Here is a 24,675-nt window from a genome sequence, read left to right on the forward strand (position 1 = left end):
CTGGGGCGGGGGGGAGAGCCGTGCGCGTGAGTCCGGAGGCCGTGCGTGGGGAGGGAGCGCCGTGTTCGGTGTGTGTTGTGGGCGACTCCAAGGGCTGGGGTCAGTCTTTACCAGGAGCCCTCATTTTCTACACATGGAAAACCTGAGGACCTGAATCTAAGACGGCTTACGTAATCCAAAGCTTTAAGGTTGAATGTAAACCACTCAGGACTGTGGCGGGACTACACTGGAGACCGGTCCCCGTGAGGGCAGAGTGGGGGTAGCTCGGGAAACAACAAAAGGACTGGGCTCCCAAAGCGCCGGAGCCCAGGGCGATGGGGCGGCAGGGCGGGCGTGCCCCGGCCCACGACCTGCAGCGGCAACGTGGACACCCCGACAGCCTGGGCGAGCACGGCCGCTCGGGGCAGGACACCCAGACCCGGGGTGACTGCCCCATGCTCCTTAGCCTGTCTTGGCCTGCAGGCAGCCACCGGCCGGGGCCCTCCCGAGCCCAGCAACGCCGGACACCCGAGGCTGCCGGCGGCCAGAGGAGCTGGTCTGGGTCCTGCCCCGCAAGGAAACTCCTGCTGGCCCAGGGGCGAGGGGCTGGCCCGGCCTGTGCCCACTCTGCGGCCCTCCCGGTCTGCTCCCAGGGGCTGGTGTGGGCACAACACCCCCAAGTGGCCTGAAGGGGCAGCCGGGTGCCACGGCAACAGTTAAGTCAGGTGACGGGCACCGTTCACTGGACACGTAGTTAAAGCAACACAAGCCTTTTCTCGTTAACCTGAAATGGGCCTAAAATTCGGTGAAGGACTCCAGGGCTGCAGTGCTAAAATTAAAACTACTGGGTTGGCTGGAACGTCAGTCAGTTCAGTGTTTCCAAGAGACGGCTCTAAGGAGCGCTGAGTGGTCTTTAACTGCACTTGAAGCAACTTAGTTAGACTGTATTGTGACAGCTGTCATCCCAGTGTGTTTAAGAAACACTTATCAGAATGGGTGAATTTGAGCAGCCATTTCAATACTGCAGATAGAAGATACGCAGGGTTTTCGACGTGTTGTAGTTTATTGTCTCAAGAAAGGTAAAAACCCAACTGCAGAGCAAAAAACATTCCTGCAGAGAAGGAGCTGTGACTGGTCAAACGTGTCCAAAGCAGTGTGCAAAGTGACTCGGCACTTTTGACATTTTGGTCAAACACTCCTCTGCCGTGGGGCTGTCTCATACGCTGGAAGGTGTTTAGCAGCGCCCCATGCCTCTCCCCCTAGATGTCAACACCAGGAGACAGCCCACACGCTCAAAACATCCAGGTCAGTGAAGTGACTGGTGAAGGCGCTGGTCAAAGCGCAAAACGTGCCTTATTTTGTGGAAAAAAGCAAACAGACTTTTGAGTCAACCCGAGGAAAACAGTCAACAGGGCAGGCACTACAGAACTTATGGACTTGCTGTGTTACAAAGCCCGTGTGGAACTGTAAAGAACGCAAGACCCCCACGCTCCAACGTCAGTAACTTCCAAGAGCCCTTTCCAGCGAACGAGACTCACCGACTCAGAGCACATGCCCCCGCCGTCCACCCTGGGCCCCAGTCCCTGCCGATTCCTTCCCACCCGTCCTGTCCTGGTCACTCGGCTAGGACAACGGGACACTTCTAAGACGAGCACTGAGCAGTGCCCCAGAGACGCACCCCAAGTCCTCTGACAAGAGTGAGGACCTGTGGAGGCCGCGTGCCAGTGGGCCCGGTGCTCTGATGGGTCACCACAGGCGCCTCCCACGTTCGGGTACACACGGCAGTTACAGAGGTTACGGCACCCACCCCAGGCCCGGGGACCTCGGCGGGCGGTCGCAGCACCGTGGCCCATGCCATCGGGAGGGCGTGGTCGATCCCCAGATGCAAGGCTGCCCTCACCACCTCTGCCCCCTCCCACCCGCAGCCCAGGTGGCCTCTCCTGGACCTCGAGTGGGGGAACAGCGCTAACCGGACCCTCGGCCTCACCTGTCCTGGAAGAGGCGGAGGGCTTCGTGGGCCCAGATCCTGACGAGACCTTCCACGGGCAGCGTCTCCAGCGGCCTCAGGGCCTCGAAGATGCCCCGCACCCAGCGCGTCATCTCTCGGGGCGAGTAGATGTAGTGCGGCTGGGTGTCCTGCGTGAACCTCTCCTGCAGGAGCCAGAAAGTGGGGCCTCCGTGAAGGTGGTTAAAAGGGCCAACGCAACAAAACACCTTTACGCTAAAAGTAAAGAACCCGGGCCCTGGGATCCTGAAGGAGGAACTACGTAGTGTTGGGGCAAGTGGTTAATTAAGTGCTCGAAGACTTCGAGCCAAGCCGCTCAGCTTGTACTGGAGAGGAAATCGCACCCTCCTGGGAGCTGTTTTTAGGTGCGCAGTTCCTGAGGGGAGTGGAAGCCTTTCTGAGCACGACTTCACACAAGAACTGGGACTGAAGCTGAAAGAACTAAAGGACGGGGTTTCTGGTGATGGCACCTAGACTGCAGGAGAAAACGGCAACGACACCAAGTTAAACGCTAAGCACTACAGACGTGCCTGCCATGGCCGGGCAGCCCCCTAAAGCACTCGGCCCGGCAGATGTGATGACGGGGTTCTCTCGTGGCCCCTTGGGAGAGGGGGACGTCGTGGGGACGGCCTCAGAGAGGCCGCGGGAGGTGGAGATTTTAATACACGTCCACAGTGCTGACGACACAGGCAGAGGCCTTGTGGCTGGGGTGCGGGGCAGGCAGGCCCCCGTCTGCACTGTGAGCACCGGCCCCGCAGGGTCCCTGCCCCGCGTCCTGGAGGAAACCGGCACATGCACGTGTGTGCAGACACGAACTGCAGGGAGCGTGAAAACGTCGCGGCCGCAGAGCCTGTGCAGGGGACGACTGTATGCCAGACCCAGGAGCAAGGCCAGACGCAGCTCCGGCTCTCACAGAGCCCCTCACTGGCCGGAGGAGGAGCGAGGAGGGCGCGTACCTGGGACATGGTGTAGAACTCCACCATGGCGGCGGTGAGCGGCTCCGCGTAGGTGCGCAGCGAGGGGATGAGCCGCAGCATGGCCCGGTTGAAAGTGCCGTAGATCTGCGTCAGGGAGGCGGGGCCCGGGTAGTCCACGTATACCACGGGCACGTGGCGTAGGAATCTGCGCAAGGACCGCACAACTCAGCCCCGCCCAGTGCGGCCAGTCCCAGGCCGCACGCAGGCACCGAGGCCACACCCAACTGCCCAGGCCTGGGTCTAACACGCAGCGGCACACGCAGAGCCCTCGAAGGGACCAGGCTGAGACGGAGAATGACGCCGGCGTGGGCCGCTCACTAGTACTGCCCAAGCAGCCCGCACTGCCGTTCCCGGTGTCTCCCCACATCTCCGTGCAGCGCCAGGACGGGGGAGGTGACGTCATGACATCCCGTTATTCTTTTTTGTAATTACACCCAGGTTTGCTGAGTCTAAGACTCCCCGCCCCCCCTCAGGGCTGGTGCGTGTGGCCGCTGAGGTCTGCAGAGCTGTGCGTTACCTGTGGGACAGGGGCTTCCTCCCGGGATCTGTGGGTGGATTACAGGCCCCAACAAACTGGATTCTCTCCAGCTTCACCCAAGTTTGATCTGAGGTTCGGTAGAAGCCTCCGTGTTCCACCATCTGAAGGAAGCGTGATGGTAACACTTAGCGAATGTGAACAAGAGCCGGGGTTGGGGAGGCGCTGGATGTGAGATGAACCCACCTGTCTGATGAAGGAGATGACCCTCTGCGTCCCGTATTTATCCATGTCTGGCAAGTTGATTTCATCGCAGAACAGCACCAGCCACTTTCCAAGCTGAACGGGGGCCAGGACGACCCCATTTGGTGTGCGTCTGTACTCGCAGTAGTGGTCGAAAGTCTTCAGCAGCAGCTCCGGGGTGGTGGCGCTGGAGAAGTTCAGACCTACGACCTTCACGGGGGTGGAGACCATCAAGCACTGCAGGGCCGGCCCCGCACCCGCTGCCCGCCCCCAGCCTCCGTACCTCCATGTCGGGCAAGGCCCGCAGGGCGCTGAAGAGCGTCATGGTCTTGCCGGACCCGGGGGGGCCACACAAGACCAGCGGCTTGTGCTCGGCCAGCCAGGTGTACAGGAGGGCTTCGTGGCGCACCGTGTCCAAGGTGGGCACGACGACATCGGGGGCTGCCACCTTGTGCGTCTCCACCTCGATCTGAGGCACCTTGGCCTGCCAGGGCGACCACTCTCCGCTGATGGACACCTGCACACAGGGATAGGCCTGGTCACCCGACCCGCCTGCTTCCGCACTCGCAGGGAATGCTGGCCTCACACAAATCACAACCTTCGGTCCGTCTGTCCCTAAAGCTGAAGGAGAGGCTGTGCCTATGAATGGCGAGATGAGGCCAAAGGCCAGGGCGAGGCTGCCCCAGAGAGGTGTAAGCCCCGCCCCGTGGACACCCACTCACCTCGTAGTCGATGATGGGGATGTTGGGGGCGGCGGGCAGCGGCACAGTCGTGATTCTGCGGATGTATTCGCCCAGCTCTGCTCTCATTTTCAGCCGGCTGTCCCCAGACAGGGACCAGAGAATGGCATAGACCAGGTACCTCTGTGCAGAGAGGGAGCAAACTCATTTTCCATGGTGTTTCAACAGTAACAAACCAGACATTTACAGCAGGCATTAAACCCAAGAGGGGCTCCTAGCGGTTCTTGGATTCTGGAGGGCACAGCGCCTCCCCACCCTGCACGAAAGCCCCGCCCCTGAGGGAAGAGCGCACACCCCCCTGGGTGTGTCCTCCCAGCAGGTTCCCGGGCCGCTGCAGTGGTGCCCTGACCTGGATGTAGCGCTCCAGCTGCTCGATCTGCATGGGGAAGTCGGGGTGGTTGGCGTTGTACTGGGCCACGTTGCGGCAGGCCTGGTGCAGCATGGAGAAGAGCGAGCCCAGGCAGCGGAGGCGGGTCAGGTCCATGATGTGCTCCAGCTTGAAGGCGTGCTCCAGCGCCTTGGTGACCAGGCCGTTGGACGTGAAGTACGGCTGCATGATGGTTGCCGCGTCCCTCTGGATCTGCGGGCGGAGAGACGCTGCTGGACTCCCTTCTGGAGCCCGGTCTGCTCACCGCTTCTTGTCGGGGCCCAGGACAGGCCACGGGGCCCCCAGAGGGGCAGTGTGGGGTTCAGAACTGAAGGATGGAGCTCCCAGGACCCATCCTCACCCCTTCACCTGGTGGTCCCCAAAATCACATTTCCTAGGAACACGGGTTCTGGCCACCACCGGGAGGGCAGGCTCTGCCCACCAGCCAGCAGCAGGCAGGAAGACAACACAGGGTTTCCCCACGAGTCTCCACTTTGGTGGCTGCAGCGGCTGGGCTGAGACAGACCTCAGGAGTGCCCGGCTTCTGCAGAGGAGTGGTAGCCGTCTCTGAACAGAACCCGACGCCCATGTTTTCCAGACACTGGTGCGTACATGTGTGCATGCATGTGTGTGTGCATGTGGGACAGGGCGACACACGGCTGCCCGAGTGCACGGCGCACCTGTAGCATCGGGGACGCAGCCTCCTCCCCCTCGTCCTCTTTGCCCTTGCGCCGGCGTTGGGCCTCGTCCTCCCCTTCGTCCAGGGGGATGCTGCGCAGCCGGGCCAGGAAGTTGTTGAAGATCATGTCTGTGCTGAGCACGTCCTCGCTGAACCAGACCATGCCGCAACGCGACACTGTGGCCAGCGTGGCGTACTTCAGGTCCTGCACTTCAAACATGATCCGCACCTGGAAAAAGAACACCGAGCAGACGGAATGAGGCGGCTTTGACAGAGACTGGGACGTAAAAGGTTTTTAAGGATGATTTAAGTCTAATCTTCCTACATTTAGTTGAAAGGTTAAAATGTCTACGACTGACGTCCCCATAGCACCCGCCGACCTCTCTCTGGAGAATTGGGGCAGGAGGACCACATGACGGGGGCAGTGGCACGGGCGCGGCGGCTCTGGGTGGGGGAGCCAGGGCTCCTCGGAGGGGATGCTGCAGTGAGCACGCCCACGGGCCCCACTCAGCCGCCCGCCTCTGCCTGGGGCGGGCCCACAGGGCCTCCATGTCACAGACCGGCTGGGGGCCTTGCCCAGGCCCTGAGCTGGCAGGCTGCGGGGCTTAGACTCCACGCAGACACCCCGATCCTGGAGCTCGGCCCTCGCTGTGAGCAGGTCTGCAGACCCCTCTTCCCGACAACAGTTGGAATCTGCGGGACTGCGGGCACCGAGGAAACACCCGATGAGCCAAATCAAGACCCACGTCTGCGCGGGAGCTCACTGCCGGAGCCGCCCTGAGCACCAGGCTTGGTTTCAGAGTAGCGATGCCCACTGATGCACACGCTTCCTGACAAAGGCTCATGGTCTCCAGCTGCTCTGGCCAAAGCCCTGGGTCTCGCCCTGCTCCTCTCCCCTCACACCCCCACCTCCAGTGCATCGGCGATTCCTGCCCACGCCAGTTTTAAATCACTGCACTACACGGCTTCTTCCACCCCCTTCACTTCCAACCACCCCACGCTGGGCCTGGGGCGCCACGCAGCCTCTGCAGGGACTCTGGTCCCAGCCGTCCACTTCAGCTGTCATGCAGACAGCAGCCAGAGGGTCCAGGTCAACAGTGACACTGTCCCAACCTGGACTCTCCCAGAGGACAAGCTCAGTTCTTGCCAGGACCCCAGGGGCCTGACCTAACACAACCTGTGCCCTTGGTGGTCTTCTCGACTTCCCTCGCTGCCCTTCATAAGCGGGCACCCACTGGGCACCCCCAGACCGCTGCTCCTGCCACCGGTGCCTTCGCCCAGAAGCCCGCAGACTCGCCCTCTTAGTCTCTAGCGAAGCCCACCTTCCCAGGGACGCCTTGCGTGTCCTAGGCACCGTCACCCCCTCCCCATCTCGCTTGCTGGTCCTCCCAGTGGACAGCGAGCCACAGGGTAGCGAGGTCTCGTCTGTGCTGTGTATCCCCGCAACCTTAGCACCTGAACAAAGCCTGCACACGACGGCACCGCGAGGACGCCAGGTCAGGAGTTCACACCTGTGCCCACACCAGGCCCTCCCCTCTCCACACCGGCAGGACCTGGCGGCCTTCCCCTTGGGGTCCCTCGAGCACAGTCCCCTCAGAGGTCCTGACTCCACCGCTCCCTTCGGTGGGGTGAGGGGCTGAGTGTGCCGACGAGCGTGCGGTGGAACGTTATTCACGAACCCCAGTTCTCACCGGCCGTGGGAGCGGGAGAGGCCAGCACGTAGACAACTGACTCTGAAACCGTGCCCGCGCCCTCCCCATCCCCCCGGGGCTGGGGCCACGTCCTCGGGCTGAGTGCTGCCAGCCTGCAGCCCTGAAGCGAGCGCGGACGGAGGGCGGAGCGGCAGGCGGGGGCTGCGTACGTTGGGCGGGAGGCTGAGGCGCTCCCCGTTGGGCAGCGTCAGGAGCTTGTTGTCGTCCAGCACCGAGTTCAGGTTCTCCACCCACTCGGGGTCCACGTCGCCGTCGAAGATGACCCACTGGCGCTTCTGCAGCTCGCCCCTCACGTTGTCGATGATCCTGGGGGGGCACAGGCCTGACTGACTCGAGGTCTCGTACTCACAGCGCTCACCCCGCAGTGTGCGCTCACCCAGCAACGGTCTCTCCAGTGACCACTGACTCTGTTCAGACTTCGGACGGCCCCCCCCCACTGCTGGCACCGGGACGAGGACTGGCCCCATGCATGCTGGGGTGCCAACGCTGATCCAGGGGAACTCACTTCCGCAGGACGTGTGTGAACAGCCCGTCGGTCCACTCCCTGGTGTTGGGGTCCAGAGTGCCGTAGAGGTGGTCTTTGCTGATGGCTTTGGGGTCGATGATGTGGGCCACGCCCTCCACGCCCTCCAGCCTCTCCAGAGCCTTCAGTAGGACGCGCCAGGCCATGCTCTTCCCGCTGCCCGAGGGCCCCACCATCATCAGGCCGTGGTTGATCTGGGTGATCTGGTACAGCTGGAGGACCTGCAGGCACACGGCCCAGCCTGTGACCTTCGGGGAGGGGAGGGGACGGGAGGGGCAGGACCCCACCCCTTCCCACGTGAGCCAGCGGATGGCAGTGTGACCGGCGCACAGCAGGTGCTGGGATTCCAACCGGAGACGCTCTGGACGGGCTGCACGCACAGGCGCGCCCCACTACCTGCTTCACTGTGCTGTGGGGAGGGGGCAGGACCGTGGCCCAGCCGTGGGTTCTGCACCCACAGCAGCCTCTGGTGCAGCACACACAGCCTGGGTGAGTAACTGCTTCCCACGAATCTCAGAGGAAGGGAAGCAGCAGCTACCGTGTGCGCCAGCGAGCTGGGTGCCGACCTGCGGTACTGGGCAGCCTTGTCCGTGGAGCTTTTGGTGGCACACACTTTCTCCACTGTTACGACGCCCTCAGCTGGCGTTTTCAGAGGACGAACTACGCCCTCTGAGTGAAATTTTTAGGCGGGTTTCGCTGCTTCCACATCTGAGTTAAGCTGAGACCCCGTGCAGGCCCGGGGCGGCTTCCCAAACTGGTGTGGGGCTCGGCCTCCGAGGACCACCCTGGGGACAGCGGCCCCGTTACCTTTTCAACCCACATCCCGCCGACGTCTTCCCCGTCCCCGTAGGTCAGGTACATCTCCTGGCACACTTTCTTCAGCTCCTCGCGCAGCGCGGCCATCTCCCCGCGGTGGTACTGGACGCCGGGGAACACGTCCGACAGCAGGCTGAAGAGCAGCGGGATGTCCTCCGCCACCAGCTTGGGCACCATCGTCTCACAGACGCTCTGGATCAGAATCTGCGTGGGGGGGGGGCGAGCTCGAGTGCGGGAGGCCGGCTGGGGCGTGCCCACCCGCACTCGCCCATCCGCAGCGTGAACGCCGGTCTCGTCCACCCGCCCCGGGGCACAGCACGGCCCGACACCGCGCCCATCCCGCGTCACTGTGACAAGTCTGAACAGCGTGCGAGGGGGCACTGATGGAAGAACATGTGGACGCACCTCCTGCTCAGGCAGGTTCTCTGCAATTTCTCCTTCATCCACGGCTTCGCCTCGCTCTTCCTTCTCCCTCTTTATCTTCTGAATCCTCTCCCTCTTCACGTTGCCCGCACTCACAAGCACGCTCTTCAGCGCCCGCAGCCCGAAGTCGTAATGGCTCTGAGAGGACAGCTGCTCGTCGCACAGCCTGGGGGAGAAGGTGTCTTTGCGGAGACTGCACACTCCCAGCAGCGTCCCACGGGATGGCCAGCAGGCGCCGGGAAGAGCGCGCTGCGATCAGAGGAGGTCGTGGACGGCACAGTGCAGAGGCTAGGGAGGCGACCAGAAGGACCGAGCCACTCACTTGAAGAAGGGGACGATTTTGTTGGCGAGGACCTCGGCCGTGCGGAAGCCCTGTGAGTACAGCATGACCTGGGCGATCAGCTGCCGGTCTGGCTTGGTCATGGCCAAGCTCCGGAACAGCTTCTTCAAGTTGTCTGGGAGGTTCGACCTGCCCGCGTAGCCAGGGTTCATGGTGATGAAGACGGCCATGTCTGGGCTCACCCTGACCTGCTTGTTCAGCAGCTCACACGTAATGGGGGCAGCGGCTGAAAGTCAGACAGTGGCGTTAGACTCAGGGTGTTCGAAGCCCTGTGAGAGTCTCTCTGGACCTACGAGGACCTGTTTCCTGCCCTGGCCTTGCAGCCCCCAGTGCAGGGCTGCAGGGAGCTGCTCCTGGCCACCCCGCAGGCACTCAGGGCATGGCCAGCCTGCCGGGGGCTCCATGTCCACACGCCTGACCCAGTCACAGGGCAGGAAGCCCTCCATTCTACCCGTGAGGCCCTGTGTGACCCAAGGTCCACACCAGACTAGGATGCAGCCCAATCTCAGACACAGAAACAGAACCGGGGCACGTGACGTGACTGGTTGGCCTCGGCCCCAGAGGCCCCTTTCCCAGGGCCATTCACAGCCACCTCGACGGAGCCACAGGGGACATGGGGGTCTGCTCCGGGTGTTCCTGGAGCACGCAGGTGCTGACGTCGTTGGTGTGCTACTTGTTGTTTGGGAGATTTGGAACGGGTTTGGTAGGACCAGTTACTATCATTCTGGAATAAGAGGACACACTGCAAGCTGAAGTGCACAGGACCTAACCCACATCGACCGGGGGCCGGGGGGTGCATGGATAGGTGGGCTTGCCCCTGCCCCCACGTGCCTCCACCCGTGGGGCCTCTGCAGGAGTTCCCCTCCACCTGCCACTCCCCACGGAAGAAGACTGGCCCAGGGAGGCAGAGGGCCACACACGCTGGGGGAGGGCACAGGGACGCGCGGGCTAAGGCTGCTCCGGGGCCAGACGAGCAAACTCCTGACGCGGAGCCACCGACGGTCTGGCCTTCCAGCTGCACTCGGGGCTGGACGCCTGGTCAAGTCCCACTCGCTCTGCGGGAAGCGGGACTGGGGCCCACAGCGGCCCAGCCCCACCTCCCGCGCCACTGCGGGCGGCAGGAAGCCTCACCCTTGTCCAGGCTGGGGCTGGAGTGCTCCCGCAGCGCCTCCTGGATGCACTGCACCTGCTGGGACACGGCCGACAGCATCCGCTCCTCCAGGCGGTTGAACTCGTCGAAACAGCCCCAGGCCCCCACCTGGCAGAGCCCCACGAAGATGCGCCCCATCGCCTGAGAGGGAGGGAATGGGCGCGGCCGGTCACCTGGGGTGGCCCGGGAGACCCGGGGCCAGTCCTGGGGGAATCCCATGCCTGCTCATGTCTGAAGTGGGGACACGCCCCCCCCGAAAGGGCCACGGGCACAGCAAGGCTTCCTCAGCCCCAGCGACCTGTGCGTGTGGGGGCAGCCGCCACGCCCGTCCCTCCTGTGTGCAAATCCTGACGGCAGAGCTGTGGCTCGTGCCTTCATGTTTGCTCACTTTCTGCCGACTAAGAACCCTTTAGCGTGACATCTGTTTATCGCAAATTCTGGCACAACCCATTTCTTTAAGAATCCGCCCTTCAGGAGAAACATGTCATGCTGAAGAGGGAATTTGGAAACATCAAACACCACCAAAGCACGAGGGCCAGGCTGCGCTGAGCAAGGAGGTGGCGGCCAGGAGGTGCGGGCATGGGGCTCCCCACCGACCCTGGCAGGCCTTGGCTTTGTGTGGGTCCCACAAACCTTCTCACCTGGAAGTCAAAGGTTTCGTCACAGTTGAAAACCAACACGAAGCGTCCCAGCTGATGGCCAAGAGCTTTGACCGACTCGGTCTTCCCGGTGCCTGCGGGCCCTGTTGTGTGAAGAGAGGCACTGAGTCCAGGACACAGCTCTGGCGTTAAGACAGTTGTGAACAGCAATTCATTTTAAAAAGTAGATGTAATAAGTGCAAATTTAAAGTTTTTGGAACACGGGAGCCACGTAATTAAGAAACACATTTAAATCACAAAGTTAATCTTTAAAAACGATGTTGCTATCCTACTCCGCACGTCCAGGTATGTGGAGTGACTCACCGAAGGGGGACCCGCCCAGCCTGGCCTCCAAGGCCTGCGTCATTGTCAAGTAGCAGCGGTCAGTGAGGGGCGTCTGGACCAGCTTGTCCTGGACACCCAGGTACTCAAAGCCATAGTTGAACTTGGCGTTTGCCATTTGGATTGACAGCTGCTGAAGCACGTCTGTCTGCTTAGGGTCGAAGTAAAACCGCATCTGGCTGAGCCACTCAAAGGACTTGCTGTTGTCAATCTTGCTCTTGATCAAGGACCTGGTGACGTCCCTCTGGTGAACCAGCTCGGTGATCTGTGGAGAGACCTCTGTGAGAGCCCAGCGCCCACACAAGCCGCCGTGGGCGGGCGGGTTGCCTGGGAGACCTAAGCGGGCAGCTGCGTTTGTCTCTGACACTGACGAGCAGATTCGCTCCGGAAGCGCTCTCCTGTGGCGCAGTTACCCAGAATCCAGAGCGGCAGCTGACTCAAAAACACCTCCCTACATAAACGCTCTGAGACCAGCAGAAACTCTAGTCGGGGGCGGCCACCTCTGTCACAACAGCCTCTCTGCTTCGCCCTGGGGTGCAAAGCCTAGTGACAAGGGACCCTGGCTTGGAGCCGCACCGGTCGACGCCGACACAGCGCCTACGTGGAAGGAGATGAGGAGAAGGCGCGGAAGCCCCCCTCTCCAGGGCGCTGTCCTGTAGGCAGCCCCAGTGCCCGACCCACACGCTCTTCAGGGGGCACACAAGCCCCGTATCCCCCCGGGGCCCATCCTGCTGCCATGGGCCCTTCTCCCTGACGCAATTAGAACCTTTTCCAAGCACGATCCAGCCTATGGGGAGGGGGTGAGCCAGACCCAGGACTAACCAAATGCTCCAGCTTCCGCCGGCGCAGTGGGGGCTGAGCCATGAGGACCGAGTCGGCCAGCACGTTGAGGGTGACCTCCACGTTGCTCAGCACCGAGTGCAGGGGCGCCGCGTCCCCACCCCCGCCCCCGTTGCTCAGCGCCGACTCCACATTTTCAGACCAGGCTATCTGGGCCGACAAGACCACAAGTTGGGCCTGAAAGACAGACAAGAGGCCCGAGAAGGTCAGCATTTAGAGACCTGCCTGCCCGTGGTGCCAGCCCGTGCTCACCTGCCCTGTGTTACCTGGTACTTATCGATCCAAGTGATGTAGGTGTTGGGGTCAATTGAAGTTGCTTTACCGAAAATCTCAACCTCCGTCACGGACTCTGCCAGGAGCTTGGCCAGTGTGACACGCATCTCCTTCTCCACGAGTGTGAGCCACTCGTTGATTTTGGGGTGCTCGGTGATCGACACGGGGGTCTTGAACATGACCTGGGACATGCAAGATTTAAGAATTAAGATGTGCAGAAAGGAGGGAGCAGTCTTCCACGTGACGAGCACAAGTGAACCGCACCTCCTCTCCCTCGCGGGACGAGATGCCCAGGACGACAGAGTTGTCCTCGTTCAGGATGATGCTCGAAACGCCGGCAAACATTTTCTTGAAGTGTTTCTGCAACTTAGCTACATTCTTGCTATTTCCAATGATTTCCAGCAAATCTTCGTCACCCACAAAATAGAACCTGCGAGTAAAACAGCATCCAAGTTCCTAAAATGCTACAAATGAGGGGACTCCAGGCACCACCCCCGAGTGTGCACCACCAGGAGGGGTGCACATACTCGGCCTGCACTTGAAGCACGTCCGAGCCCCTCCCAGCCTCAGCCAGACATTCCCACTCGTCTAACCAGACACCGAAGAGGTATTTAGTAAATTTCACAGTCACGTCATTTCACGTCATTCAGTACTTCACAAACTCATGTTTGTTTTATTTTTGTTGTTGTTTAGTTTTAGAGGAAAAGGGAGGAAAAAAACATCACAGGTTGCCTCTCGCACCTCCTCAACCAGGGATCTGGCCTGCAACCCAGGCTTGTGCCCTGACTGGGAACCAAACCTGTGACCCTTCGCTTTGTGAGTCAGTGACCAACCCACTGAGCCATGCTGGTCAGGACTCACAAATTCACTTTTATAAAACCTATTTGATTTATACTCAACAAACTATTCAGAAAAGGAGAAATGCCCCTCAGAAAATAATAAGAGCTAAATTTTTAAGAGAAAATTTTTGGCTGGTGTGACTCAGTGGAATGAACACAGGCCTATGAACCAAGGGTTGCAGGTTCGATTCCCAGTCAGGGCACATGCTTAGGTTGCAAGCCAGGTCCCCAGTGCGGGGCATGCAAGGCAACCACACATTGATGTTTCTTTCTCTTTCTCTTCCCCTCTCTCTAAAAATAAATAGAATATAAAAGTAAAAAATAAAAAAAATAATAAATTCTCTGCAGGAAATGAATCTCCTTGTTGCTAAAACCAAGGCAGATGACTCCTACTTCTTTAGTGGGTCACTTCTTGGTATCTCTTTCTAACTTTTGAGTACAAACACGTCAAATTACTTAACCTTTAAAAAAAAATTTGCGCCCGCAACCCAGGCCTGCGCCCTGACTGCGGATCGAACCCACAGCCCTTTGGTTTGCAGGCTGGTGCTCAATCCACTGAGCCACAGCAGCCAGGGCTGATTAACCTCTTTTAGATTAAAATTTTACTATCTGTGAAGTGGGTATATGACTCGCCAGGCCCGTCCTGAGGACTGGATGAGGCCATGCGTGGAGCAGGTGGCGCGGTGCCCGGCGCAGCCTGTAGAGCTCAGATGCCAGCTGTGCCACTCGCCTGTCACTTACAACCGTTTCTCTGGAACGTCTGTGTGGCCTCAAAAAGTAAATTTTCAAAGAAACTCAAGCTGCCTGGGAGGGCGGATGAGAGTTTAAAGGAAGCTTTGCAAAAAAAGGAGGTAGAACACAGTTAAGGGTTACTTGTTGTCATCGGGACCCAGCGCAGGACAGGGAAGTGTAAACGGTGAGTGATCATCTGCATGGACTCACAGGTGGGGGGGGGAGAAAGCAGGACTGAACGTGGACGCCATTTCCACTCAACCGGCGACCTCACCTGGGGAACGACGACCGCTCCCTTTCCAGGTACTCGCCCAGCGCTTTCTGGATCTTCCCCAGCAGGTCCGCCAGCCTCTCCAGAGACCGCTGCACGCCCTGGATGTTGAGGACGTCCATGACGAGAGGGGACTTGGACACTTTCTTCATGAGCGCCAAGAACTCCGTGCTGATGCTACAGATCAGGCAGATGCACGGTCAAGTCTGGCCTGGCGAGTGGCTCCCAGGGCTGCCCGCCCCGTGCGGAGGCCCTACCTCTGGAACCGCTGGGTCTCCACGGGCAGCAGGTGCTTGATGTCCGCGCTGCCGGTGAAGATGCCCTCCAGGTAGACCCAGCGCCGCTGCACGTCGATCCACACGTCGAACAGGGCCATGATGCGGTTCAGCTTGTCCTCCCAGCTCAGGGCGTCCTCCTCAAACACCTGACGCCGGCGGGGGGGGGGGGGGGGAAGAGGGCAAAGCTAGGGCTTCCGCTCCCGCACAGACGCGGCCACGCCCACTGAGCCTGCAGGGTCACCCGAGTTCTCTGGCTCAGGCTCCGGGGAGCAGGCCTCTGGGAGCCGTCCGCAGAAGGCAGGACAGCGGCGGCGCAGGGGAGCTTCCCTGACAACGGTACCTTGTAGTACGGAGACAGCTTCATGGCAGAGACGCTGTTGATGTGCTCTTTGACCTTGTTGAAGAGGTCGTCCCAGCCTCGGATCAAGCGACACTTGTTCTGGTAGTTAACCAAGTCCAACTCGTATGTGTTCCACACTTCCCGAATCTGCGTCAGAACCAGAGAGAGCACGTCACCTTGGTGCAGGTGATGGCCAGCTGCACAAGCACCTTGGCTCACAGGCACAAAAAGGGCCAGCCGAGGCTCAGATCCCTGGGCCAGCCTGAACCGTGAGGCGAAGGGGCTGGCCCAGGCCGTTGCTTACCTGCTTCAAGAACTCTTCCAGAGCCATCTCCCCCTGGGCCACGAGCAGCACGTCCTTGACGATGGCCTCGTTCTTCTGCAGGTCGACGTCCCAGATCTGGCCAAGGGTGAGCTCGGACACCACCCAGTTCACGTGCAGCCTTTTCATCAGTTGCTTCCAGTGGCGGTCCTTCAGCGCCTCGGACTTCAGCTCGATCACCAGCATGTTGATCTGTGGAGAGCGCCGCTGTGTCAGCCGGGCAGCTGCGCTCCGGACGGACCCCCGCGGCCGCGGCAGCAGCACCTACCTTCAGGTAGCCCTTCAGCAGCCTCTGCACAAACTCGTAGGACGCGTACTGCCGCAGCCGCGCAGGGAAGTTCTTCAGCTGGTTCAGGAGGCCGTCCAGGCTCTGTCGGAGCTACAAGAGAGACGCGGTGGCACGCGCTCGCCCACGCTCCTCTCAACGCCCGTTTTTTAAAAATTACTCACTTATTTTTAGAGAGGGGAAGGAAGAGAGGGAGAGAAACACCAATGTGTTTCTCTCGTGGTTGCCCCTTGTGCACCCCCTATGGGGCACCTGGCCCACAACCCAGGCCTGTGTCCTGGTTGGGAATCAAACCAGCAACCCTTTTGATTCGCAGGTCAACACTCAATCCACACCAGCCAGGGCCGATCCTTTTAATGTCGTGAAAGATGGTTTTATATTAGGTGGATGAATGATGTCAACGACACACAGGACTGTTAGGGGACACTTGGTGAGCTCCCGGTACGGCTCCCTGCTTGCAGTCCCCTAACACAGGCCCGAGACCATGCACACTTGCAGGTGCAAAGACACCGACTCGCAGGACACGCACCTTCCGCGGCTGCACAGAGACCCACGGCTGCTCCTTCATCTGGTCGATCTGCTCCCAGACCTTAGAGAGCTCTGACCAGACGCCTTTGAGGTCCTGCAGCTCTTCCAAGGCCACCTGTCGGTGAGCACAGTGAAGCAGTGAGACTGTGGAAGCTGACACCGGTCGGAAGGGCACCAAGGTCAAGTGCGGGGTGAGGGCGAGGAGCCACATCCCGGCCTCCCCACTAGGGGGGCTCATACCTGCACACGCTCTTCGCTGCCGCTCAGCAGCCCCGTGTCCGTCAGTTCCAGTGCCTCCTTGGCCTTAGCACACTTCTCCCGGTCGTCCTTCAGCCTGCCAAACTTGCCCTCGTATATGGTGAGCGCCTGGAGCGCCTCCTCTGGGCGGAGGTTGCCCTGAAAGCAGATGGGGCGTGCAGAGTTGCAGGCTGGGGCCAGGGCAGACAGACAGACGGACACCAAGGCTCCCAAACGGGTGGGCAGGGAGCCTTCTGGGGCTTGGGGAACTCATGACTACCCATCTGAGTGTAACGTTCACCTCTGTGTCTGACAAGTAAAAACGTGAGCGGGAAAAGGGGCACCTCTCAGTTCAGCCACCGGCTCACTAAGTGCTCGGCAGATGGAACAGAAGTCAGACAGACTCAGCCGCCATGCCGGGGCCGGAGAGAAGCCCCAGACACCAGGTGCCGTCTGTCTGGGCCCGGCTGCGTGGCAGCATGTGCGTTGCTTACACGCCTCCCCTCCCCATGGCTAACTCCTGACCACAATGACAGTGAGACTCCAGTCACAGTCCAGGACACACACCCAGGGCCCTCCAGGACGGTGATCGGGGCCTTGCCCATTGGTCACCCCTCAGTCCCCAAGAGCCAGTGTTCTGCAGAGGCCGTCTTCAAACAGGGCTCCTGAACTGAACTTGAACTCAGACAGGGACCTCTGGCCCGGCTGCTCAGACAGCACTGGGGGCAGGACGGAGCCCCACCTGGCAGACGGTGGGAGGCCCAGCCGGCCCCCAGGCCGGGTGTGGAGAGCCTGTGTCCGCACACCACCAGACACGGGGCAGCAGGGTCTCCGACCACCCTCCTTGTCTGCGCCGCCACAGACTGCGGTCCTCAGTGAGGAGGAGGGGCCCTGCTGCTGCCTCCCGCCGGGCCTTGCAGGCGGGCCCCTCTGCCTGGACATTTGCCCCACCTGCGTGACCCGCCAGCTGCCCTTGCCCAGGGCTCCACGCGGATGGCACCTTCCCCGACAGAGCAGCGCCCCGCCAGCGCCCTCTTCCACCCAGCCCTCCCCCTTCCCACGGCTCTTGTCACCGTGACTCAAAACATGTCCCCTTGTCCGGCTTCATCCGTTGCCCCCACAGGAGCATGCACCCTGAGGGCAGGCCCCGGCTTTTGTGTGCACTGTGGACCTCGGACGCCCAGCACCCTGCCTGCAGCACAGCCGGAGCTCAGCCAACACCAGACGGGCCGAGAGGCCGGGCGTGGCTCTGGGACAGAGGGTCACTGACTGCGATGTCAGCGACAGGGCACCAGCCTCCCTGCAGCACATCAGCAGCGGCTGAGGCTCGGCCCGCGTCCCCGAGAAACTAGGCCCCACCTCTGAGCGCCTCAGTAAGAGGACAACTTAACGGAGAATCTTTAGTCTTTAACACCATCTCTACCCGACGACAACATACGGGGCATTTAGGGCGGCGTGGCCGCAGGCCATCTCCCAACCTAAGGGACTGTCGAAGGGACCGTCGTGAGGGGCCGGGATCAGGAGGTGAAAGTAGGCGATCACATTTTCAACTATTCTAAACTACTGCTTCTTTAATTATAAAAGAAAGACTCTTGTATTCGAAAGCCAAGCCACGGCACGGCCTTTTAGTTTGAAAGGAGGACACCAGACTGTGCCGCTGGTCTAGGGGCTCAGGGCGCAGTGGGGCCACACTCACCGTGACAGGCTTGGTCTTTTCCCAGTCGGTCAGCAGGTCAGTGGTGCGGCTTTCCACGGCCCGGTCCTCCTGGACGATCTTCATCTGCAGGTTTGCCACCTGCTGCTGAATGGCGGAGTCCTTCCGCCGCATGATGTCGTTGAAGGCCCCCCACTCGCCCTCGATGTTGTCGATGTACAGCCAGGAAGGTGGGAACTGGAACCTCTGCTTTTCCAGCAAGCGCTGACCATTGCGGTAGAGCTTGGTGTGTTGAAAGAGAAGGTGCAGTTTAAAATTCTTTAAGAACGATAGAACCACTGTCAGAGTCTACGGCAAAGAAGACCCGGCGGCCACAGAACACAGAACACCAATACGTCTGCCCTCCTCCCGCAGACTCCCGCCCTGAGCGCCGAGGGCACCCAGGAGCCTGCCCGCAGGCCAGCGCTGCACCCGCTGCACCCAGAGGCTCTGGAGAGGACCTCTGCATGTGGGTGCTGTGCCCTGTCCCCACCCCAAATTATAAAAAGGAAATTCACGTTTGACAACTGGAAGATCAACAAGAAAATAAGCTCTTGCAAGAAACAGTGGTTCTCAAACCTCAGTGTGCAGAGAATCACCTGCAGAGCCTTTCACATCTCAGAGGTCCGGGGTGACCAGTCTGCGTGCTCACAGTACGTCGGGGGTTTCGACACAGTGATCTGCAGACGCCCCGAGAACCGGCCCCAAGGGCCTGGGGAGCAGGGCGCACAGAGCGGGGGCTTCCCTGCTCCGAGAGCTCACCTCCACTTGCTTCTCAAACTGCTTGATCTTCCGCTTCAGAGACTGCACGTAGGTGATGAAGGTCACCGCGTCGGAGGTGCTGGCCGTGTCCACCGAGTGCTGCTCCAGCTCCTGGCGAGACTGTCGGAGAGCACAGAGAGTTAACTCGGAGTCGGGGGCCAGCGGGCGCCTGTGCGGCCCGGGGCCCCCCTCTCACCTTGGAGATCTGGGAATGGAATTCTGTCATGTTGGACCCGAGCATCTGCCCGAACTTGCTGAGGACTTCCTTGTGCCAGGAGTCGTACTTCAAGTTCACCTTGGACTGCACCTGCAGGTGGGCGAGCACACAGCACTGTCCTTTCACGCCGGCGCCCGCACGCCCGCCTCTTCCCAGCCGACCCCTCCCAGGAAGGCAGCGGGGCCCACCTTGCCGTAGTCGATGACGACCGGCCCAAACTCCCTCCTGGTCTCCGCGTTGTCGAAGGTCCCCCTGGCCTTGCGGATCTGCACCAGCAGGGCCTGCCACCTGCTGAGGTCCTCCCCGAGCCGGTGGTAGATGTTCTCGGCCTGCATGTCCCACAGGCACTGGTACTGGAGCCAGACCTGCGCGCAGAGGCCAGGCGGCGGTCGGCTGACGCACGCTCTCGGGCCCTGCCCAGATGGCTCGCACCCACTCGTCTCCGTCAGAAAAACTTCAAATTCCCCGAGTTTGCATATCACAAAAGACTAAAATTTACAATTCTCCAAAATGACAGTTAACACCCCCTAAGGTCAGCCCGACTGTCCACTTTTTGCACTAAAACAGCAACACTACCTAGTGAACCACACGACGTGCAGTCCAGAGCTTTCCGCCCACACTCACCGTGTCTCGTCACGTCTCCTCCTCACAAGTGTCTCCAGTAGGGTTTGCCACTTCTTACCTTGACGTACTGCTCGACCTCAGTGACGATGCCCATGACTGCGGAGTAGGATTCCTCCAGGGCCATGGGGCCGTCGGGCATCCGTGTCAGCGCGTTCCGGTAGAACTTCTCTTCTTCGGTCAAATCGTAATGCACGCCCACCTAACAACCAAGCAAAGCCGGAGGTGAGCGTGAGTGTGTGCAGAACTTCAGCTCCGCGTCCCTGCTCTACGAGAATGGACTGGAAGAACAGCCCGTGAGAGAAACGGTGTTGAGGGGAAACGTCCACTTCCCTAGTCACGAGTGACCGCAGCCTACTTGGATTCAGTTCATCAGGCCAACCAAAGGAAGAGCAGGGGAGCCGCAAGCTGGAGCACACGGCGTCACCTGAGGCGCTGGGTAAGGGGCAGCAGCCTTCAGTGCAGGTGCCTGGAGCAGACTCAGAGACCGGCCTCCCCACTGAGGGGCCACCGAAGGCCACGTCTAAGCACATGGCAGCAGCACGACCAAGACTGACACCCGCTGGGGTGATGGATGGACGACAGTGAGCGTCTGTTAGGTACCAGGTGCTGCTGTAGGCGCAAGAAACAAACAGACGAAAGTCCCTGCTCACACCCACTCAGGTTACGTGGGAGGGAGAGGAAGCAGGAGAGAGGGGTGGGCAGGGCCCCCCCGAGAGGAGGTGACACCCGAGCAGAGCGCGAGAGGAGGGTGCCAGGAACGTAACTGCCACCGGGGTGCTGAGCGAGGTGGGCAGTGCCGAGTCTGCCCGGCACGAGGACGAGGACGAGTCCAGTGTGGCTGGAGCAGGGCCCAGGGTGCAGGGGTGAGAGCTGAGGCAGAGCAGCGACGAGCAGCCCGTCATCTGCGCCCGGCGGGCTGCTCAGGACGTGGGCCTCTGGGCTGAGTGGGACAGGAAGCCACTGACGGACAGGTCCCGAAGAGAGCGGCCTCCGTGAACATGTAAGACTTACTCTGGCCGCTGTGCTCAAAACAGATCTTAGGGACAAGGCAGACCCAGAGGCCGGCTGGGAGGGACTTTTAATAACCCAGGTGAGAGACAACTGTGCCTCAGCAGGAAGTTCCCCACTGTGAATTCTGAACACGATTCGGGCCTGGGTGGGTTGAAGGGTGGAGAGAAAAGACTGGGGAGGAGTGAACTTGAGGGAGGGGCTGGAGAACCACACCCATCGGCTGCGTCCCCGAGAGGGTCACAGAAGCAGCAGAGGAGGCAGCGGGTGGAAAGGGCCGAAGCTGCGCACCTGCAGGACGCTCCGAGTGCTGTGGGGAGGGTCTCTCCCAGACACCCAGAGGCTGGGGCGGGGGGGGGGGGACAGAGAGGAACCAGGACAGGAGACTGGCCAGCGAGGCAGGAGGGAACCAGAGAGACAGCGGGGAAGCGTGACAGGAAGGGCGCACAGCCCCGGCCAGTCCTACAGCAAGCGCTTCCCATGGGCTGAGATGCCACACCAGCAGGGCGGAGCCCCAGTGCCACCTGGCTACTGTTGGGGCAGAGCCGGGCACACCTGGGGGCAGGTGACACTGGGGCAGCTGTGCAGGGAGCCCTTCCACGTCTGCCACCAGGAGGAGCAGAAAGATTAGACGGTTGGAGGGGGACGGGTCAAGTTCATTTGCCAAGAGGAAGACTCAGAAGAGAGGGAGGAGCTGCCGAGCCCCAGGTGAGGGGCCGTGCACTGAAGAGCTGGCGTTCGCGTGAAGGTGGGGGGTAAACAGGAGGACGCCGCAAACACAAGTGCGGGCGGCACAGGCTGGGGACGCGCTGGCAGGCGGCACCGGACCCTCTGGGGCAGGGGCCACTCAGGCCCTGCCCCCGTCAGGACGTCACCACGTTCTGGCTGACGCTGCTGAGACCATGTCCGGGGGCAGCTGCTCACACAAAACCTCGAAAAAATTGAGTTCACGTTCTAAGTTAAGAAAAGAGATGTGTGTCCTGGCCGGGTAACTCAGCTGGTTAAAGCACTGCCCTGATGTGCCGAGGTTGTGGGTTCAATCCCGGTCAGGGCACATACAAGAACCAACCAATGAATGCATCAGTAAATGGAACACCAATGGACATTTCTTTCTCTCTCTTAAAAAAAAAAAGACAGGAAGGGAGGAAAAAAGACAGCGGGGAGGAGTCAGGGCACTCAAAGCTTCCTCTCCCAGAAAGCGGGGCCTGGAGCTGGGAGCCTGAGAAGACGCGTCGGGAGCTGCACTCAGACAGACGGGGTTGGGGTGGGAAGGCGAGGTGGTGTGGCCGAGCCCGAGGACTGGCCTGGCCGGAGGGCTCACCTGGTACCTCTGGCTCTGGATCCGGGGCAGAGACAGCACGATCATCTTCCAGGCAAACATCTCCTGGTACAGCTTGTACCTGCACTCTTCGATGGGCGGGTTCAGGTAGATGACCTGGTTGGTGATCCGGAGCTCGTGGACGACGTTCTGTAACGAGGGGGTTCGGGGCTCACTCGGCGATCTAGTCCCCCCGCCCGGTTCTGACAGTCGCCCTTCCCGCAGTCTCTGAGCTGCTGCCGTCTGAGCCACGAGGTCCGACACTGTGCCTGGGAGCTCAGTGCGGCCCCGCCCGATGGGACGAGTGGCTGAGAGGTCCCGCAGCCGGGACGTGAGGCCGGCAGGCACCGGGCAGGCCCCCGCCAGTGCTGGAAGTGCGTGAGGACTCCCCCCATTGGCCACGGGACAAGCTGCCCCATGGACACACTCGTTTGCTTTCCTGAATCTCAGCATTTTAAACAGTGTGCTCTGTGGATAAATATCTGTACTGTTCAAACAGGAAAACCTTTTTCAAGCATTAAGAGAAAAAACAGCCCTGACTGGTGTGGTTCAATGGACTGAGTGTCAGCCTGTGAACCAAAGGGCCACTGGTTCAATTCCCAGTGAGGGCACATGCCTGGATTGTGGGCCAGGTCCCCAGCGGAGGGTGTGTGAGAGGCAACCACGCATTGATGCTTCTCTTTCTCCTTCCCTTCCCCCCTGTCTAAAATAAATAAATAAAATTTTTAAAAAAGAAAAAACTGAGAAAGTCTGGGAAGGGGAAAAAGGCCGGATGTGTCTCCCCGGTCAAACTTTGACTCGCAGTTCTCTTCGGCTGCTGACCTGTGAGGCCTCCTCACTGACCAGCACTTCCCACACCACAGAGGGCCGCAGCGGCACCTGGCGACTTCCTGGGAGGCGCACACTTTTCTGCCACTGCCCAATGCAGGTGACCAGGCCAACCTGCACAGTCTGAATTCACAGAATTTTCTAGAATGCTTGCCAGGCTTGGGCTGACGGCGCCTCCACACACACGGACTGGCCTCTCACACATGTGCTTGGAGAGCAGGGGATTTTTTGCGTGAACTTGTCCTTCACTTTCTGACAACCTTTCCGGAACCAGACTCACAGGAGAGTCACGGAGAAAGCACGAGAGGTCCCACGCGCCCCCTGCCCACTGCAGCCGAGGGTCGCTTCGGGGCACAGACACCAGGCGCTCCCCAGGACCCTCGGCGCCCCACCCCGCCGGCGGACCGCGGCAGGCACCGAGCACGCGATGCCGCCTGGGCTCTTCCCTCCCTCCGTCACGACCAGACACCCTGGAGCGCACTGGCCACGCTCATCTCAGGACGGGACGAGGCTGAGGGCCACAGCAGAGACGTGCCCTCGACCACGCCATGCACGACTCCCACCCCGTGCCCCGGGCGGTGCTGACCTGGGTCACTTGGGCTGGGCGGGGCCCGCCCTGCCTCTGCGTGGTGCGGGGGCGTTCTCATGGGGGCGTTCTCACGGCCCGTTCTAAGGGGAGAAGTCTGCTCCCTTGCAGACAGGCTGCCCCGGGAAGCACTCACTTTGATCTTTGGCTCTCCCCCCGGCTTGTGACTGACTTGGGGCGCGTCCGTGTCCATGTCGACCTCGGCTTTGTCCTCCGCCTGCCCCAGGAGCACCTGGGTCCACGCTCTCAGGCCAGCCTGCAGGCGGACACCCAGTATTCTTTCAATCTGCAGGGAAGGAAGTACGAAGAACTGTCACTCTCCCGAGACATGCTCACAGAGTGCACTGAACAGAAAGCCAAGGTTCCAGGTAGGAGATGAAGAGCTACCGGCCACGACCGTGCCCTCAGCCTGCTCTGACCCTCACTTCCGGCACGTTCCCTGGCCTCGGGCAGCCCGCTGCCCCACTCCCAAAGCGCCAGTGATCAAGGACAAGCACGAACATGGCAGCTGCGGCTACGGTCTCGTGTGTAGCACAGCAGGCGCCCACCCCGGAGGCGAGGCTGGCAGTCTGCAGTCTGCAGTCGAAACCGTCTCCCTCTCCTCCCTACTCAGGTGTTACCCACATGCAGCTTCACATCAGTCCCAGGCACGACGTGCCGACTCGACGCTGGGTATGCTGGGTGACGGCCACAGTGCGTCTAGTCAACACCTGTGCCCTGCACAGTGATCTTTCAGTGGTCATTCAAGTAAAGGACAGTCTCCCTCTGACCCGGAACGAGACCAGCACAACCCCCACAGATGGGACGTCTGCGCATCTGTGGGAGGAGCCGGCCTTGGGCCACACACCTGTCCTGGGGGTGTGTGAAGGTGGCCGAGAGGGAACCGGGCCCCCCAGGGACGCAGAGGAGCAGGCTTTCCTGCCTTTCACCCTGTTGTGCTCCCTCTGTATGGACACCCTGCAACCACCTCACCCACTGGAACAGAGGAAGGAGGGGACAGGCTGTGAGCCGCAAACAGCTCTGGAACTAGCCGATGACCACTTGTGCACTGAGTGACCTCGGCCAAAACGCCCTCCTCCCTGAGATAAGTCAAGATGTCCACCAACAAGAAAGCCACCCTGGGTGGTTAAGGATGCTACACACACCCGCTCTGTCCCCAACACACGCCCTTCCCAGGTGTCTGTGTCTTCTCAGTGTGTGTGGGGGAGAAGGGCAGGGCTCCCGGAGATGGACGCCTGAGTGGGGCAGGAGGGACACCCTGAATCCCAAGGGCAGGGAAGGGCG

The 24,675-nt window shown here is 60.7% G+C and overlaps 1 protein-coding gene across 1 annotated transcript in view; it reads right to left on the reverse strand.

The window, feature by feature from the left end:
- Positions 1-24,675, reverse strand: part of DYNC1H1 (dynein cytoplasmic 1 heavy chain 1) — a 59,185-nt gene that overhangs the window by 17,379 nt on the left and 17,131 nt on the right. Inside the window, exons 10-42 of the mRNA XM_037130347.2 lie at positions 23,528-23,677; positions 21,981-22,127; positions 19,710-19,850; positions 19,216-19,392; positions 19,007-19,117; positions 18,811-18,930; positions 18,052-18,291; positions 16,359-16,514; positions 16,120-16,233; positions 15,573-15,683; positions 15,287-15,496; positions 14,983-15,129; positions 14,622-14,788; positions 14,368-14,541; positions 12,787-12,952; positions 12,516-12,704; positions 12,232-12,426; positions 11,392-11,674; positions 11,071-11,171; positions 10,411-10,570; positions 9,262-9,505; positions 8,922-9,105; positions 8,508-8,720; positions 7,683-7,921; positions 7,327-7,483; positions 5,467-5,694; positions 4,769-4,999; positions 4,402-4,542; positions 3,963-4,196; positions 3,683-3,889; positions 3,479-3,600; positions 2,941-3,106; positions 1,967-2,130 (exon numbers count right to left, since the gene is read on the reverse strand). Coding sequence (XP_036986242.2) covers positions 1,967-2,130; positions 2,941-3,106; positions 3,479-3,600; positions 3,683-3,889; positions 3,963-4,196; positions 4,402-4,542; positions 4,769-4,999; positions 5,467-5,694; positions 7,327-7,483; positions 7,683-7,921; positions 8,508-8,720; positions 8,922-9,105; positions 9,262-9,505; positions 10,411-10,570; positions 11,071-11,171; positions 11,392-11,674; positions 12,232-12,426; positions 12,516-12,704; positions 12,787-12,952; positions 14,368-14,541; positions 14,622-14,788; positions 14,983-15,129; positions 15,287-15,496; positions 15,573-15,683; positions 16,120-16,233; positions 16,359-16,514; positions 18,052-18,291; positions 18,811-18,930; positions 19,007-19,117; positions 19,216-19,392; positions 19,710-19,850; positions 21,981-22,127; positions 23,528-23,677 — 5,789 coding nt within the window. The remainder of the gene's footprint in view (positions 1-1,966; positions 2,131-2,940; positions 3,107-3,478; positions 3,601-3,682; positions 3,890-3,962; positions 4,197-4,401; positions 4,543-4,768; positions 5,000-5,466; positions 5,695-7,326; positions 7,484-7,682; positions 7,922-8,507; positions 8,721-8,921; positions 9,106-9,261; positions 9,506-10,410; positions 10,571-11,070; positions 11,172-11,391; positions 11,675-12,231; positions 12,427-12,515; positions 12,705-12,786; positions 12,953-14,367; positions 14,542-14,621; positions 14,789-14,982; positions 15,130-15,286; positions 15,497-15,572; positions 15,684-16,119; positions 16,234-16,358; positions 16,515-18,051; positions 18,292-18,810; positions 18,931-19,006; positions 19,118-19,215; positions 19,393-19,709; positions 19,851-21,980; positions 22,128-23,527; positions 23,678-24,675) is intronic.

This window comes from Artibeus jamaicensis, unplaced genomic scaffold (assembly GCF_021234435.1).
Source record: "Artibeus jamaicensis isolate MK-2021 breed Jamaican fruit bat unplaced genomic scaffold, CSHL_Jam_final contig_444, whole genome shotgun sequence".
Lineage (NCBI taxonomy): Eukaryota > Metazoa > Chordata > Mammalia > Chiroptera > Phyllostomidae > Artibeus > Artibeus jamaicensis.